General features: G+C 38.6%; 1 protein-coding gene across 1 annotated transcript; it reads right to left on the bottom strand.

Moving 5' to 3' along the window:
- Positions 1 to 1,706: 1,706 nt before the first annotated feature.
- Positions 1,707 to 8,604, bottom strand: LOC129319632 (uncharacterized). The gene is given in 11 exon segments (XM_054964727.1): positions 1,707 to 2,338; positions 2,341 to 2,901; positions 2,904 to 3,608; positions 3,611 to 3,766; positions 3,769 to 4,188; positions 4,191 to 5,152; positions 5,379 to 5,470; positions 5,708 to 6,475; positions 6,477 to 6,635; positions 6,899 to 7,688; positions 7,793 to 8,604. Coding segments are annotated over 11 exon segments (6,057 nt in total).
- Between the last annotated feature and the right edge of the window lie 4,839 nt (positions 8,605 to 13,443).

Below are 13,443 nucleotides of genomic sequence, written 5' to 3'. Positions count from 1 at the left end.
CAGCCGGTATTGGGCTTTTGGGGTTGCCTGCCGTGACAGGGCTTTGGGGTGCCTGCCGTTACAGGGCTTTTAAAGAATCATGCCAGCCGGTACTAGGCTTTAGGGTGCCTGCCGTAACAGGGCTTTAGGGGTGCCTGCCGTTACAGGGCTTTAAAGAATCGTGCCAGCCGGTACTGGGCTTTAGGGTGCCTGCCGTAACAGGGCTTTAGGGGTGCCTGCCGTTACAGGGCTTTAAAGAATTATACCAGCCGGTACTGGGCTTTAGGGTGCCTGTCGTAACAGGGCTTTAGGGTGCCTGCCGTTACAGGGCTTTAAAGAATTATGCCAGCTGATACTGGGCTTTTGGGGTTGTGAGAATAGGTTCTATCTCACGTGAAAAATATGAGAAACTCACAGGTGAGGTTTGTTATTTCTTCTCTTACTTCCTTGGGTTCTGCAATTTTGGGTTCGCCCCAATCCAAATGGGGCATACTCTGTAGCAGTGCATGCAATGGGGTGATATGCAATGCATGATGATTTTTTTTTATTTATTTGCCCCAATCTAAGTGAAGGCAAATTTTGAGTTAAGTATGTGATGGATAGATAATGCGTAATGCATGTTTTTTTTTAAATGTGGCGTGTTTCTATGACAAGGCATGCAATGTGGTAATGCGCCATGTATGGTGTTCATAGGTGCTAAAAATATGTACAATATACATTGGATGGATGATTTGCAATGTAAAGGGTAAGACGTGCTTATTTGCCCCAATGCAAATGTATGAATAATACAAATGTATTGCAAAAATTTTATTGGAAAGCTTAATGTTGAAAACTATCTTGGTATTTATCTTTTTTTTTAAAATTTTGTGCACATTGAATAAATCATTTCGAACATAAGGTAATACCTCCAAGTCTGTTATTTAACCTTTATTCATTAATAGGTGTAGTATCACAGTATGCCGTTGCCCCTCTTTAGAAAATTCCAATGACCAAATTCTCGTCACTTGATCTTGTCTTCAAATTAATGAGATTAACTATTATAACCAAACACTGATAGTAGACATGCTCTCATTATCATTTTACACCTACGTAATGATCTTGATACCTCAAGGGCGAAAGGCGAGAATAAAGATACCAGCATTCTACGTCAAGTAAATGCGTCAATAAATATTGTTCCTTGAATGCGAACCTGCTGTAATATAGGGGATATGAATTTGAATATGATAACACGAAACGAGAAGAAAGATGGTCTCAAAGGAGCAAGGGCGGAAAAAATTCATTCACTGATGCTAAAATTCATAGAGAAATGGGAATATCTTGGTCTATGAGTAAAATGGCTAAAGCGCGAATGGGATATATGGATTTACTTAATCACATCTCTTCCTTTAGCTTTTCAAAACCCCAACAGGTGTTTCACTGAGCTGCTATTGATATGCATAATATGAGAGACGATGGAGACAACTTTCCCAAACATAGATAATTAACTTTTGATGCCTTCCTTTTCTTCTCCTAAGACATCCTTTTGTCTTGGCGAACTCTTCTTCTTCTTATCATGGCTTTGCCCCCTTTTTTTTTTTAGCTCTAACTTTTGCTTAGATTACCTTTACAGGTTTTTTAACCTAACGAGCTATTCTTTCCTTTTCATTTTCTATTAGCTCTAACTTTTGCCTAGGTTGCCTTTACAGGTTTTCAACCTAACGAGCGCTTCATTCTTTTTCATTTTCTGTTTAAGCAAAGTAACGCTTGACAGCATCTGCATTAATGGGCTTTGCTAACTCTTGACCGTCCATGTCAGCTAGGATCAGTGCTCCTCCAGAAAAGGCATGTTTGACAACATAAGGTCCCTCATAGGTCGGAGCCCATTTGCCTCTATTATCTTCTTGGTTAGGCAATATTTTCTTGAGTACAAGATCCCCAGCACTGAATTCCCGTGGGCGAAGTTTTTTATCAAAAGCTCTTGCCATTCTCTTTTAGTACAATTGTCCATGACACATTGCAATGAGCCTTTTCTCTTCAATCATGTTAAGTTGCTCAAATCGGGTTCGTATCCATTCATTTTCTTCTAAATCTACCTCTGCCAATACTCTTAAAGATGGTATTTCTATCTCAATGGGTGTAACAGCTTCCATTCCATAAACAAGGGAGTATGGGGTCACCCCTATGGATGTGCGTGCAGTAGTACGATAACCATGTAAAGCATAGGGAAGCATCTCATGCCAATCCTTATAAGTTACTGTCATTTTTCCAATGATCTTCTTAATATTTTTATTGGCTGCTTCAACTGCTCCATTCATTTGAGGTCTATACAGGGCTAAATTATGATGCTTGATTTGGAACTTCTCGCAAAAGTTCCTGACTTCGTTCCATTGAGATTGGGACCATTATCAGTAATGATCCTTTCAGGAATCCCATATCGGCATAAAATATTTGTCTTTATGAATTTAAGGAACGTCTTTTGCGTGATGCTAGCAAATGAATTTGCTTCTACCCATTTTGTGAAATAGTCAATCGCGACAAGGATGAAGCGATGTCCATTCGAAGCTTTTGGGTTAATTGGGCCAATAATGTCAATGCCCCACATTGAGAATGGCCAGGGTGATACTAAATTATGTAATGGGATTGGAGGAGCATTTATCCTATTAGCATAGATCTGACATTTGTGGCATTTCTTGACATGCTCAAAGCAATCTTTCTCTATTGTTAGCCAGAAGTAGCCACACCTTTGAATCTGTTTGGCCATAGTGTGACCATTCGCATGCGTGCCACATATGCCCTCATGTACCTCAACCATGATTTTCTTTGCTTCTTCTGAACTCACACAGCGAAGTAAAGTACCATCATAACCCCTCTTGTACAGAATATCTTGACTGATAAAGAATGTCATAGCCAAACGACGAAGGGTTTTCTTTTCATTCTCAGCATTCCAGCTGGGTATGATCTCTTAGTGATATAATCCTTAATATCCTGGAACCAAGGATATTCTTCTCGATCTTCTTCAACATTCAGACAGTATGCTAGAAAGCTTCTAGCTTCTACTTGGATGGGTTGGATATGGACTCCACAATCAAGTTGGATCATTACTGCTAAAGTGGCTAAAGCATCAGCGAAACGGTTTTTATCTCTAGTCAAGTGATGAAAGCTAGCAACCTTAAATTGCTTAATCAAATCTGTTAGGAGTTCTTGATAGGGAATCAATTTTACATCCTTTGTTCTCCATTCTCCTGTTACTTGATGAATAATGAGAGCTGAATCACCAAATACCTTCAAGCACCGTATACCAAGGGTAATAGCTGCTCGAAGACCATTAACACAAGCTTCATATTCTGCTATGTTATTAGTACAATCAAATTCTAATTTGATGGCCACTGGAAATTGTTTTCCTTCTGGTGAAACGATCACCGCTCCTACCCCATTTCCATGCATGTTGGCGGCTCCATCAAAATACATTTCCCATTCTTGCTCTTCATTGTTTCCTTCACCACAACCTTCTTCTGTAGTGCATATGCCTTCATCAGGAAATTGAAAATCTAATGGCTGGTCATCCCCTAAAGGATTATCGGCCAAGTGATCTGCTATTGCACTACCTTTGACTGACTTTTGCATCACATGCTTTATATCATATTCTGATATACAACTTGCCATTTTAGTACTCTACCAGCAATGTGCGGGCTCTCAAAGATGTATTTAAGTGGGTCCACTCGTGAGATTAGCCAGGTAGTGTAGTAAAGCATGTATTGCCTTAGCCTTCTAGTTGCCCATACTAGTCCACAACAAGTTTGCTCAATCCCGGATAACGAGCTTCACACTCATTAAACTTCTTGCTCAAGAAATAAATCGCTCTTTCCTTCTTTCCAGAATCATCAAGTTGACCTAGCATTGCTCCCATTGAGCGAGGTAAAGTTGTTAGGTAAAGGATTAGTGGACGATCTGGTGATGGAGGTACCAAAATCGGGGGATTTAACAAATAATCTTTAATTTTATCAAAGGCCTTTTGACAATCATCATCCCATGTCTCCTTGCAATTTTTCTTTAACAGCTTAAACATTGGTTCGCAAGTGGCTGTTAGATTGGCAATGAATCTAGCAATGTAATTCAATCGTCCCAAGAAACTTCTAACTTCTTTCTCTGTTTGGGGAGATGGCATTTCTCGAATTGCTCTCACTTTATCTGGATCTACTTCTATCCCTTTACGACTCACAATGAATCCAATAACTTCCCAGAAAGAGCTCCAAAAATGCATTTGTTAGGATTCAATCTTAGCCGATATTCGCGTAATCTCCCAAATAGCTTTCTAAGGACTCCAACATGACTCTCATTCTCCGCTGATTTAGCTACCATATCATCTACATATACTTCAATTTCTTTATGCATCATGTCATGGAATAGTGCTACCATAGCTCGTTGATAAGTTGCCCCAGCATTTTTCAAACCAAAAGGCATTACCCGATAACAATAAGTTCCCCATTGGGTTGTAAAGGTTGTTTTCTCTTTATCCCTTTCATGCATAGGGATTTGATTGTACCCTGAATAACCATCCATAAAGGAATAGCGATAGCTTCGAGCAGTATTATCGACCAATACATCAATGTGGGGTAATGGAAAGTCATCTTTCGGACTCGCATTATTTAGATTACGATAATCAACACACATTCGAATCCGACCATCTTTTTTAGGAACAGGAACAATATTTGCCACCCATTGTGGGTAAGTTACTACCTCCAAAAATCCTGCTTCTAACTGCTTTATTACTTCTTCTTTTATTTGCAAGGACACCCCCGTGTTCATTCTCCTTAACTTCTGTTTCTTAGGCTCGACCTTGGGAAGTAATGGTATTTTATGAGAAGCAATGCTTGGGTCTAGCCCAGGCATGTCTTTATATGACCATGCAAACACATCTATGTATTCTTTGAACAACTCAATCATTTGTTCTCTTTCAGGATTATCTACTATTTTGAGCATTCTTTGATCCTCCTCGGTTCCCATATTAACCATCTCAATCACTTCTTCATGTGGGCATATTCCCTTATCACTCAATTCAAGCATCTTTGAAAAAGTTTGGATTATGTCTTCATCATCAGACTCACAATCATGCATATCAGTGGCAACGAATGAATCATCTTCACAGGGTTTATTAATCTCTGGGTGGGAGATGGAATCAGAAGAAACAAAATCCCTGGATAATGAATATGGAACGAGATAAAATAAGGAACAGGAATGAAACGGAGAAAGATGTATTGAAGTAGATAGGGTGGAATAAAGAAATAGACATGAATGCAATTGAAATTCATTTTCATGAATTATGTGTATCAAAAGTTTGCATTAGTGAATACCCAAGATCTATTACCTAAACCTGGGCTCAAAAGTGGATAAAGTAGGAACAACATAATTGAAACAATTACTCTAAGCTAATGACATCATTGGCCTCTTCAAACTCCCAATTCGCTAGAACTTTGTTGGAATCATCGACTAATTGAGGCACTTGTTCTGCATGCTACATCTTCATTAAAAGAGATCACTGAGATAGTTGGTTTATATATCATCTCGGACGGGCCTGGGAAGGATTCTTTAATGTGTGGAATCTCCAATTTACTAGCCTTTTTGCCTTTTGCCAAGCTTGCTTTGTCTTTCATCTGGTCTTCTAGGGTAGGCTCATACCCTAACCCTTGGCGATTACAATTATCCAAAACCTTAATTGGACACGTAATTCCTTGTAAATGAGAGCCTAAACCTTTCCCTGGCATAAACCCACTCTTTGCATGATTTTAGCCACGACGGAATTGATGTTGTGAGTACTATCGCAAATACTCTCGACCTCTAGGCTTTGAAAGGAAACTCCATGATCTTTCTCTGCAGCCTCAATATAAGGGAGTGAGCTTGGTTTGCTCACCATGATTTCCTCCTCTCCTTTAACTGCTATAATTCTCCCATCACTGATGAACTTAACCTTTTGATGTAAGGTAGAAGGAACAGCCCTAGCAGAATGAATCCATGGCCTTCCTAGCAGCATTGTGTAACTTGGGTCTATGTTCATGAGTTGGAAATCCACCTTAAACCTGCTTGGCCCTATCTCCAGGGAGAGACAAACGGATCCTAATACTTCCCGTCTTGATCCATCGAATGCTCTTACCACAATATTACTTTTATGTACACTTGAAGCTTCTAGTGATAATGATTCAAATGTGGAGAGCGGCAAGACATTTAACGCTGATCCTCCGTCAATTAATACTCTTGCGATTATGAACCCTTCACATTTCAAAGTGATGTGCAAAGCCTTGGCTTGGTGGACAGCGGTTTCTGTAACTTCCTCTTCCGAAAAGGAAATGGTAGAGGAGGCTTTTACAACATTCATTACACTTGCCACCTTCTCAGGGGTTATATTAGGCTGCACAAAAGCTTGATTCAACACTTCTTGCAATGCTTGGCGATGCGCTTCGGAACTCAAAATCAAAGAAAGTATGGAGATACGCGCTGGAGTTTTCTTCAATTGGTCCACAATGCTTGTAATCACTTTGCTTCATAATCGATAAAAACTCATCTTCTAATTTTTCCATTTCTTTAGGATTATCTTCCTTTGGCCTGTCAATACTTGCATTTTTCTCTTTTACCATTTTCCTAATGTAAGATGGTAAGTATGGTTTTCCACTTCGAGTAACCCCCTTGGTTTGCCATTTCATTGCTTGTCCCGGCAATCAACGTTGGGTTTTTGTGGTTCTCCACAATGCTTTGATATTTCCACGGGACTGCTCGATCACTTTCATAGGGAAAGGGATGAGGCGTGCTTATGGTCAATGTTGGTTGTCTTACGTGAGGTACAAGATCTGCAGAGGCTTTGTTTATCACAAAAAGACTGCCTGAACCCGTTCTTTTGGCTCGAATTTTTAATGACAAGCTCAACATGTTTTTTTTCTACCATGCACACTTTGGCGTCTCCCTTCTTTACAGACACGATCCCTAACGCCATCATTTTTCTAACAGCTCCTTTAAACTGTTCACAACTTTCTATGTCATGGCCTATTTTCTCCTGATGATATTCACAGTATCCAGGCATTTGATCACTGATATTATTCGTGAGGAGCATTTCTCGCATATAGCCATACTCCTTTAAGTGAGCATAAAGCTCATTCATAGGCATCCTGATCCTTGCGGAGCTTTTGAAGCACGCATCTTCTTCTTCAATAGCGTTGACTCGTTTTTTGTGATTTGGGAGTGGATCAGTAGTAAGGGTAGAGCTTCCCTCTTCTTTAAGCTGGATATGGTTAGAATCAACTAGGTCTAGCACATTCCTTTTAAACGTCACACAGTCTTCTATTGAGTGCCCAGGTGCACCCATGTGGTATTCACAAACAACATTTGGATTATACCATGCCGGGTAAGGCGGACCAAGAGGCTTATAAGGTCGCGGACCTAATAATTGGGCTGTCAAAAGTTTATGGTACAATTCAGCATTTGTTAATCCAAAATTGGGCCATGGGCGACTATCCCTGGATTGGACATTTCTCCTCTCTCCATCCTGTCCGTGCTTGTTAGGCCTGAACCCAAATTGTTGCTGTCTTTGATTCCTTCCCTCTACTTGATAAGGGACTTGAGAATTGGTAGCTGCTTGTCTTATAGGTTGAATATAGTTCACATTCCCTTCTTTCTTTTTTTGGTCATAGTTCTTTCGTGAACTACTTTCAGCTTGAGAGGTGGCTATCTTCCCTTCTGTATGTCTATGTCAATCCTTTCCCCAATTACCATTAAATCAGCAAAATCAGTGACATGTGTTCCTATCATGTGTTGGTAAAATGGCTTAGGCAATGCACGGATGAAGTACGAGCAAAGTTCGGAATTAACCATTGGAGGTTGCACTTGCGAAGCCACTATTCTCCATCTTTGAGCATATTCTTTGAATGACTCTGATGATTTCTTGGTCATTGCTTTCAATTGTTCTCTGGTCGGAGCAGTATCAAGATTGAACTTGTATTGTCTCATGAAAACATCCACAAGGTCTTTCCATCTTTTGATCTTGGTTTGGTCTAGTTGCATGTACCAAGTCAATGCGGCTCCAGTTAAGCTTTCAGGAAAGAAGTTTATCAGAAACTTCTCATCTTGTGACCATATGGACATCTTTGTGCAATAGGCCCTCAAATGATAAATTGGGTTACTTGTACCATCATATTTATCGAAGCTTGGCATCTTGAATTTCTTGGGAACATCAATTTCTGGGGTCAAACATAATTCTTTCAAGTCTAAGGAACCCCACGTGTTTGATCCTTGAAGAGCCTTCAATTGATCTTTCATCTCTCCAAGTTCTTCTTTCAACTCCTTTTCTTTATGTAGCACTTGTGGGATTTGGAACATGTAGGCATGATCTTCCCCAGGACCATCCGGTATGTTAAAGGCCCCTATCCCAGAATCTTGTTTTTCTGGCGTGGGTACTTTAGGATCTGATCTTCTGTTTGGCTCAATTGTTCTATTAGCTGCGTTCTCATCTGCTACGGTATTCTGTGGTGGGTTATCATCACTCCGTCCTTTTAGAGCCTCTGTTAGCAATTTCATCATGTCACTTATTTCGGCCATTTTAGACTCCACTGCAGACATCCGATCATTTAAGGTCGCTGACTCATTCACGTTTGAATTTTCCATTGCACGACTACGACGCGATCGTGTGTTGTATGCTCAGTGGCGGGAATCTGGTCAACCGAGTTTTTCTTTCGAGGCGCAATGTTGGCTTACCTGTGTAACATAATAATTAATTTTAATAAGTTTTACCTTTACGTTTGTTTCGTAAGATATCCAGCATTGTGTAGACATAAGGGTTTCACGACACTAGCACCCTTTAAATTCCTCCAGAAATTTATTATTTCATAGGGGATTCAAAGTTGACCATTGAATTAGAAGGACATTGGATCCTATCAAAATTCAAGGTTTTAAGACAATGATGGTAGTACAAATCAATCAACAATTTCACAACCACAAAGCGTCATCTGGATCCTCATACAATGATTCAAATGTTAATACAGATTTAGAACTTTGTCACGCTATTGAGTTCTTTTACAATTTCATTGCACAAATGGAAGAATTCAACAATCTCTAATGGAGTTCCTCTAGGGAGAACCATGCCTTCAGCTTGCTTAAATGCTCTTGCAAATTCTGGAATTTTGTCATTAGCCAAATCAATTATCTGCCTACATTTTAACATCCACTCTTGGTTTCTTCTGTTTGATCAAGGCAAAGTGATTTCCACTCTTCTAAGACTTCATTTTGTTGATTAAGCCTCTGAACAAAGTTCTGTGCTGTCTCAGCTGCACTTCCTCTCACCCTGGCTAGTTCATTCACCTTCCTTCCAATTGTCTTGTGAGCGTATTGATTTCTTGCTGCATCTCCTCAATGGGTCTGATGTCTTGTAATTCCTTCTTCAATGCATCATTTTCTCTGACTATTTTGACAAGTCTTGCTTTAGTACTTTGAACTTTGTTATCACTAGTTTGCACTTCCCTTTTCAGTTTGGCATTTTCCTTTTTCAATTTCTTAGTCTCAGGTGTTTCTTCAAGGTTATGCCCTTCTCTTTCCTTTGCTAGCTTCCTCCGTAACTCAACGCATTCATTTTGGTATTTTTCCAATTCTTCTTTATTCTTAGACTCTGGAGTTAGCAAGCGCTTGTAACTCATTTTCCTTCATCTTCAAGCATTCAACCAATTGCCCATTAATCTCTTTCAAGTCATTGCCTAACAAGGGATTTTGAGGATGAAATAAGGATTTGCTCCTTGAATCATACTCTTCAGCCAAGTAGTGTATTCTGGACTTGAGTTTACTACACGTATCCCTAGCTCAATCTTCCCTTTGTAACCTATCTCTTGCCATGCTTCTTTGACATTCTGGTTTGATAACTTTGTCCCATCCTCCTTATGTAGAAAGTATAACTCCTGCACCTCTTTCTTAGAAGGAACATTTTGCTTATAGGCCAGTTGCCTTAACGCTAAGGAAGGGTTATAGTTGATACACCCTCTGGGTCCCATTAAAGGCACATTCGGAAAGTCACCACAATGGTAAATAACCTCCTCTTTCCACCACCAGTCTAGTTTCCATAAAATGGAACTTTCTTTAAGTTCTGAGAAGGTTCTTTTCCAATCCATGTAGCTCATTCCGTCAATCACGAATTGGCCTTTAAAAGACATGAGTGGATTACTGTCTGAGTCGTTCTTCTTTCTGAAAGGAAGCGTCTTTCCATAAAGGTGGCCAAGCATCCATAAATCCAGTAATGCAATACAACAATTGACCTTTCCTTTCCCTTTATCGTGACATTGAGTTAAGGTCAAGTACGTTTCTGCCAAGATTGCTGGTACCGGATTCACGTTATGGTATTCCACCATTTGGAATACACTAATGGCTCCTAAGTCAATTATGCCAATTGATGATGGAAACAGGATTATTCCATATATGCATAAGGCAAAGACTCTGCAAAATGTAACCCAAGCCTCTTTTCCTGCCAAAAACTTTCAAGTGGGCTTCTACATCAGCTCTTGAGATTCCCTCTGTTTGTCCTGGGCAAACCATTCGTACCTTTTCCTTAGGAATTTCCAAAATTTTCGCTATCGTGCCTCGAGATGGTAAATATCCAGGATAAAGATATACTGCCATGTTCTCCTTAAGGGGCATTCTCAAAATTTCTCCATATTCTTCCAAAGTCGGTGCCATTTGGAAGTCTTGAAATGTGAAACATCTTAACGAGGCATCCCAATATTGGCTTAATTCCATTATTGCATCATTATGTATTGTGACTGACAGAAGATCCAAGATATTTCCATATTTCCTTTTAAAATCTTGCATAATCTTCCCTTTGATATGACGGCTCAACTCAATTAAGGTTTCCAGCGGCTCAACTTTTACAGATAATTTGATCCCTTTTCCCTGATATAATTTTCCAGTATGACTTAGATTTGTACTACCTTCGAGTGCCATTTATCCCTTATGCCAATTTCACAAAGATTCTGGAATAACTCACGGTTCCTGTTAATCAAAACAAAGGTTAATAATATACAATTCTCATAATTTTAGCAAGCTATCTGGCTCACTTTTTTGAAACCCTCTCCTCTAGATACTTATTGCACCATAGGGAGATGGAGTAAACAATTAATGGACGAGAGGCTTAAATCCCCTACATGATTAATGTTGAAAGGTTTAGCCTTACAATCTTATTTTTGAGAAAAGAAAAAAAAAATGATAAAAATGATTTTGATAATAGATATGCAAGGAAAAAATCCATTCTCTCCTCAATGTGCTTATTGCCCCATAGGGAGAAAGGGATTAATTAGCCTATGTGCAGCTAAAACTGACACATGGCTAAAGTCTCAACTTTAAAAATGAAATAACTCAATGACAAGAGAAATTATTTAATTTGTGGTTTTTTTTAAAAAAAATGCGAATACTTTATGATGACATGCTATGACAATGATGCAATAAAAGATCAATACTCTCATCCTGCGTCCTATTCAGGGAGACTTAAGTTCATAATCGGGTGCTCACGAATGGTTGGCTACTAGCTGTGTGTCTGAAACGTGTAATTCACGGGTGGATGTATATTCCTAAAAGGCTCCCAAGATGCCCTCACACAAAGGTGAAGACCTTACTTAATATTTTGGCCCTCCAAGAACATAAGCTCTACAGGGACCAAATTTATTAGGCAAGTAACAGCTTGGGTGAGGTCATGGTAACCTCCGAGAGTTCAAAACTCCACAGGGAAACCACTACTAACCTCTACTAACCTATAGTACTCACAGACCCGGGTATAGGGCCCAAAATATGTGTGTGTCAAATTGTGTAAGTGTATAGTGTGATGAGAGCATGCAAGCATGCTATCTTATTCTCATATGCTACCTAACTCCCAACTTTTAATCAGATCAAATAGAGAAACAAATATATGTACAAATAAAAGTCATCTATCCTAAGGTTCATTTCGCATGTTATCTATCCTAAGACATGTTATAAGAATCAAAAAGAGAGAGAGAGAAGAAAAAAAAAAAGAAAGAAAAAAAAAAGGAAGGGAAAAAAAACCCACACAAATTAAAAGGGATAAAGAAAAACTATATTATATTTTGAGCGCAACAAATTATACAGGCTTGACTCTCATATCTCCCCAGTGGAGTCGCCAACTGTCGCACCCGAAAAAATGCGACGCGGACGGCGCGCGAGCGAGGTCCCGGCCTTCGCGGCGAGAACCGGATCGAACGAGGAGTCGCCACCAAGATTTTGAGGTAAATCTCGGGAACCGATTAAAGGAGGATAAGGGTGATCTGCAAAATCAGAGAATAGGTTCGGGAGTCGGTTGAGTGTGGGGAAGGTGTTAGGCACCCCACAACACCCGTTCGTCAGAACGGTTACCTGAAGTTTATTGCTCTTTTAATATGATTTTATGATTATTTTAATTATCCCTTTTGTATTTATGTGTTTGATAAAAATGATAAGAATTAGGTGAAAAATATTTATTTATTTACAAGGACGGACTTGACTCAGAATCTGACTCTGAGGCCTACGTACCCTGTGATGGGGATCAAAGTCCACGTAGTTCGGGCTTAAGAGTTTGTCGGTAAAAATATTTTTTGAAGAGATTAATTAGAAATAACTCATCATTTTGCAAATAAAACAATTTCTGAAATTTTGATATGTGTGTTTTAAATTGCAAAAGGTAATTTATTTTAATTATTTTCTCAATTTTTGAATTTTGAGTTAAAGAAAAGGAAATGGTTTAAAAGATTTTTTTTTATCTCTTGTGATTGGGAATTTTAATTGCAATAACTACAGACCTTATTGGTTCATGTGGTAATGCAATTGCTCTAAATATCTGCGGAGATTTTGAAATCTCACACGATAGAAGAGTTTAGCAATTTAATTTATTCTATATTCTTACGTATATTTTTAAGTGTTAATAATATGTTTTAAGTGTGTATATACATGTTTTTGAAGAATTTAAATCATCATACCTGCAAAGCCTTATTGACTTATATGGTAATGTGAGTATCCTAATATTTGCGGAGATTCTAAAATCTCACACGATAAAGAAATTAAATTTATTTAAATACATCTTTTTAGTTAATTAATTTAATATATAATTTCTACATATATGTTTTAGAAAGCTTAATCGTTATATTTACAGAGTCTTATTGACTCATACGATATACGACTATCTTAGATGTCTACGGAGATTTTAAAAATCTCACATGACTAAAAGCTATAATTGGTGAATAGATTACAAGTTAAATGCATTAATTTAATTAATTATTTTTAATTGTGTATTACATGATTATTTGCAAAATAAAAATTGAGAATCACTATATCTGCGAGGACTATTATCCCACACGATACTGGGATTAATTTAAATCCCTATGAATATTCTTAAAATCCCACACGGACTTAAATGGATTATTTTAGATTATAAAAAGATAGTTGGTTTTAACGGTTGGTCATTGAAACCATTGATTGTACATA

Source organism: Prosopis cineraria, unplaced genomic scaffold, assembly GCF_029017545.1.
Source record: "Prosopis cineraria cultivar Desert tree isolate PC_DT_omini unplaced genomic scaffold, ASM2901754v1 PC9, whole genome shotgun sequence".
Lineage (NCBI taxonomy): Eukaryota > Viridiplantae > Streptophyta > Magnoliopsida > Fabales > Fabaceae > Prosopis > Prosopis cineraria.
This window is presented reverse-complemented; position numbering and strand designations above follow the sequence as displayed.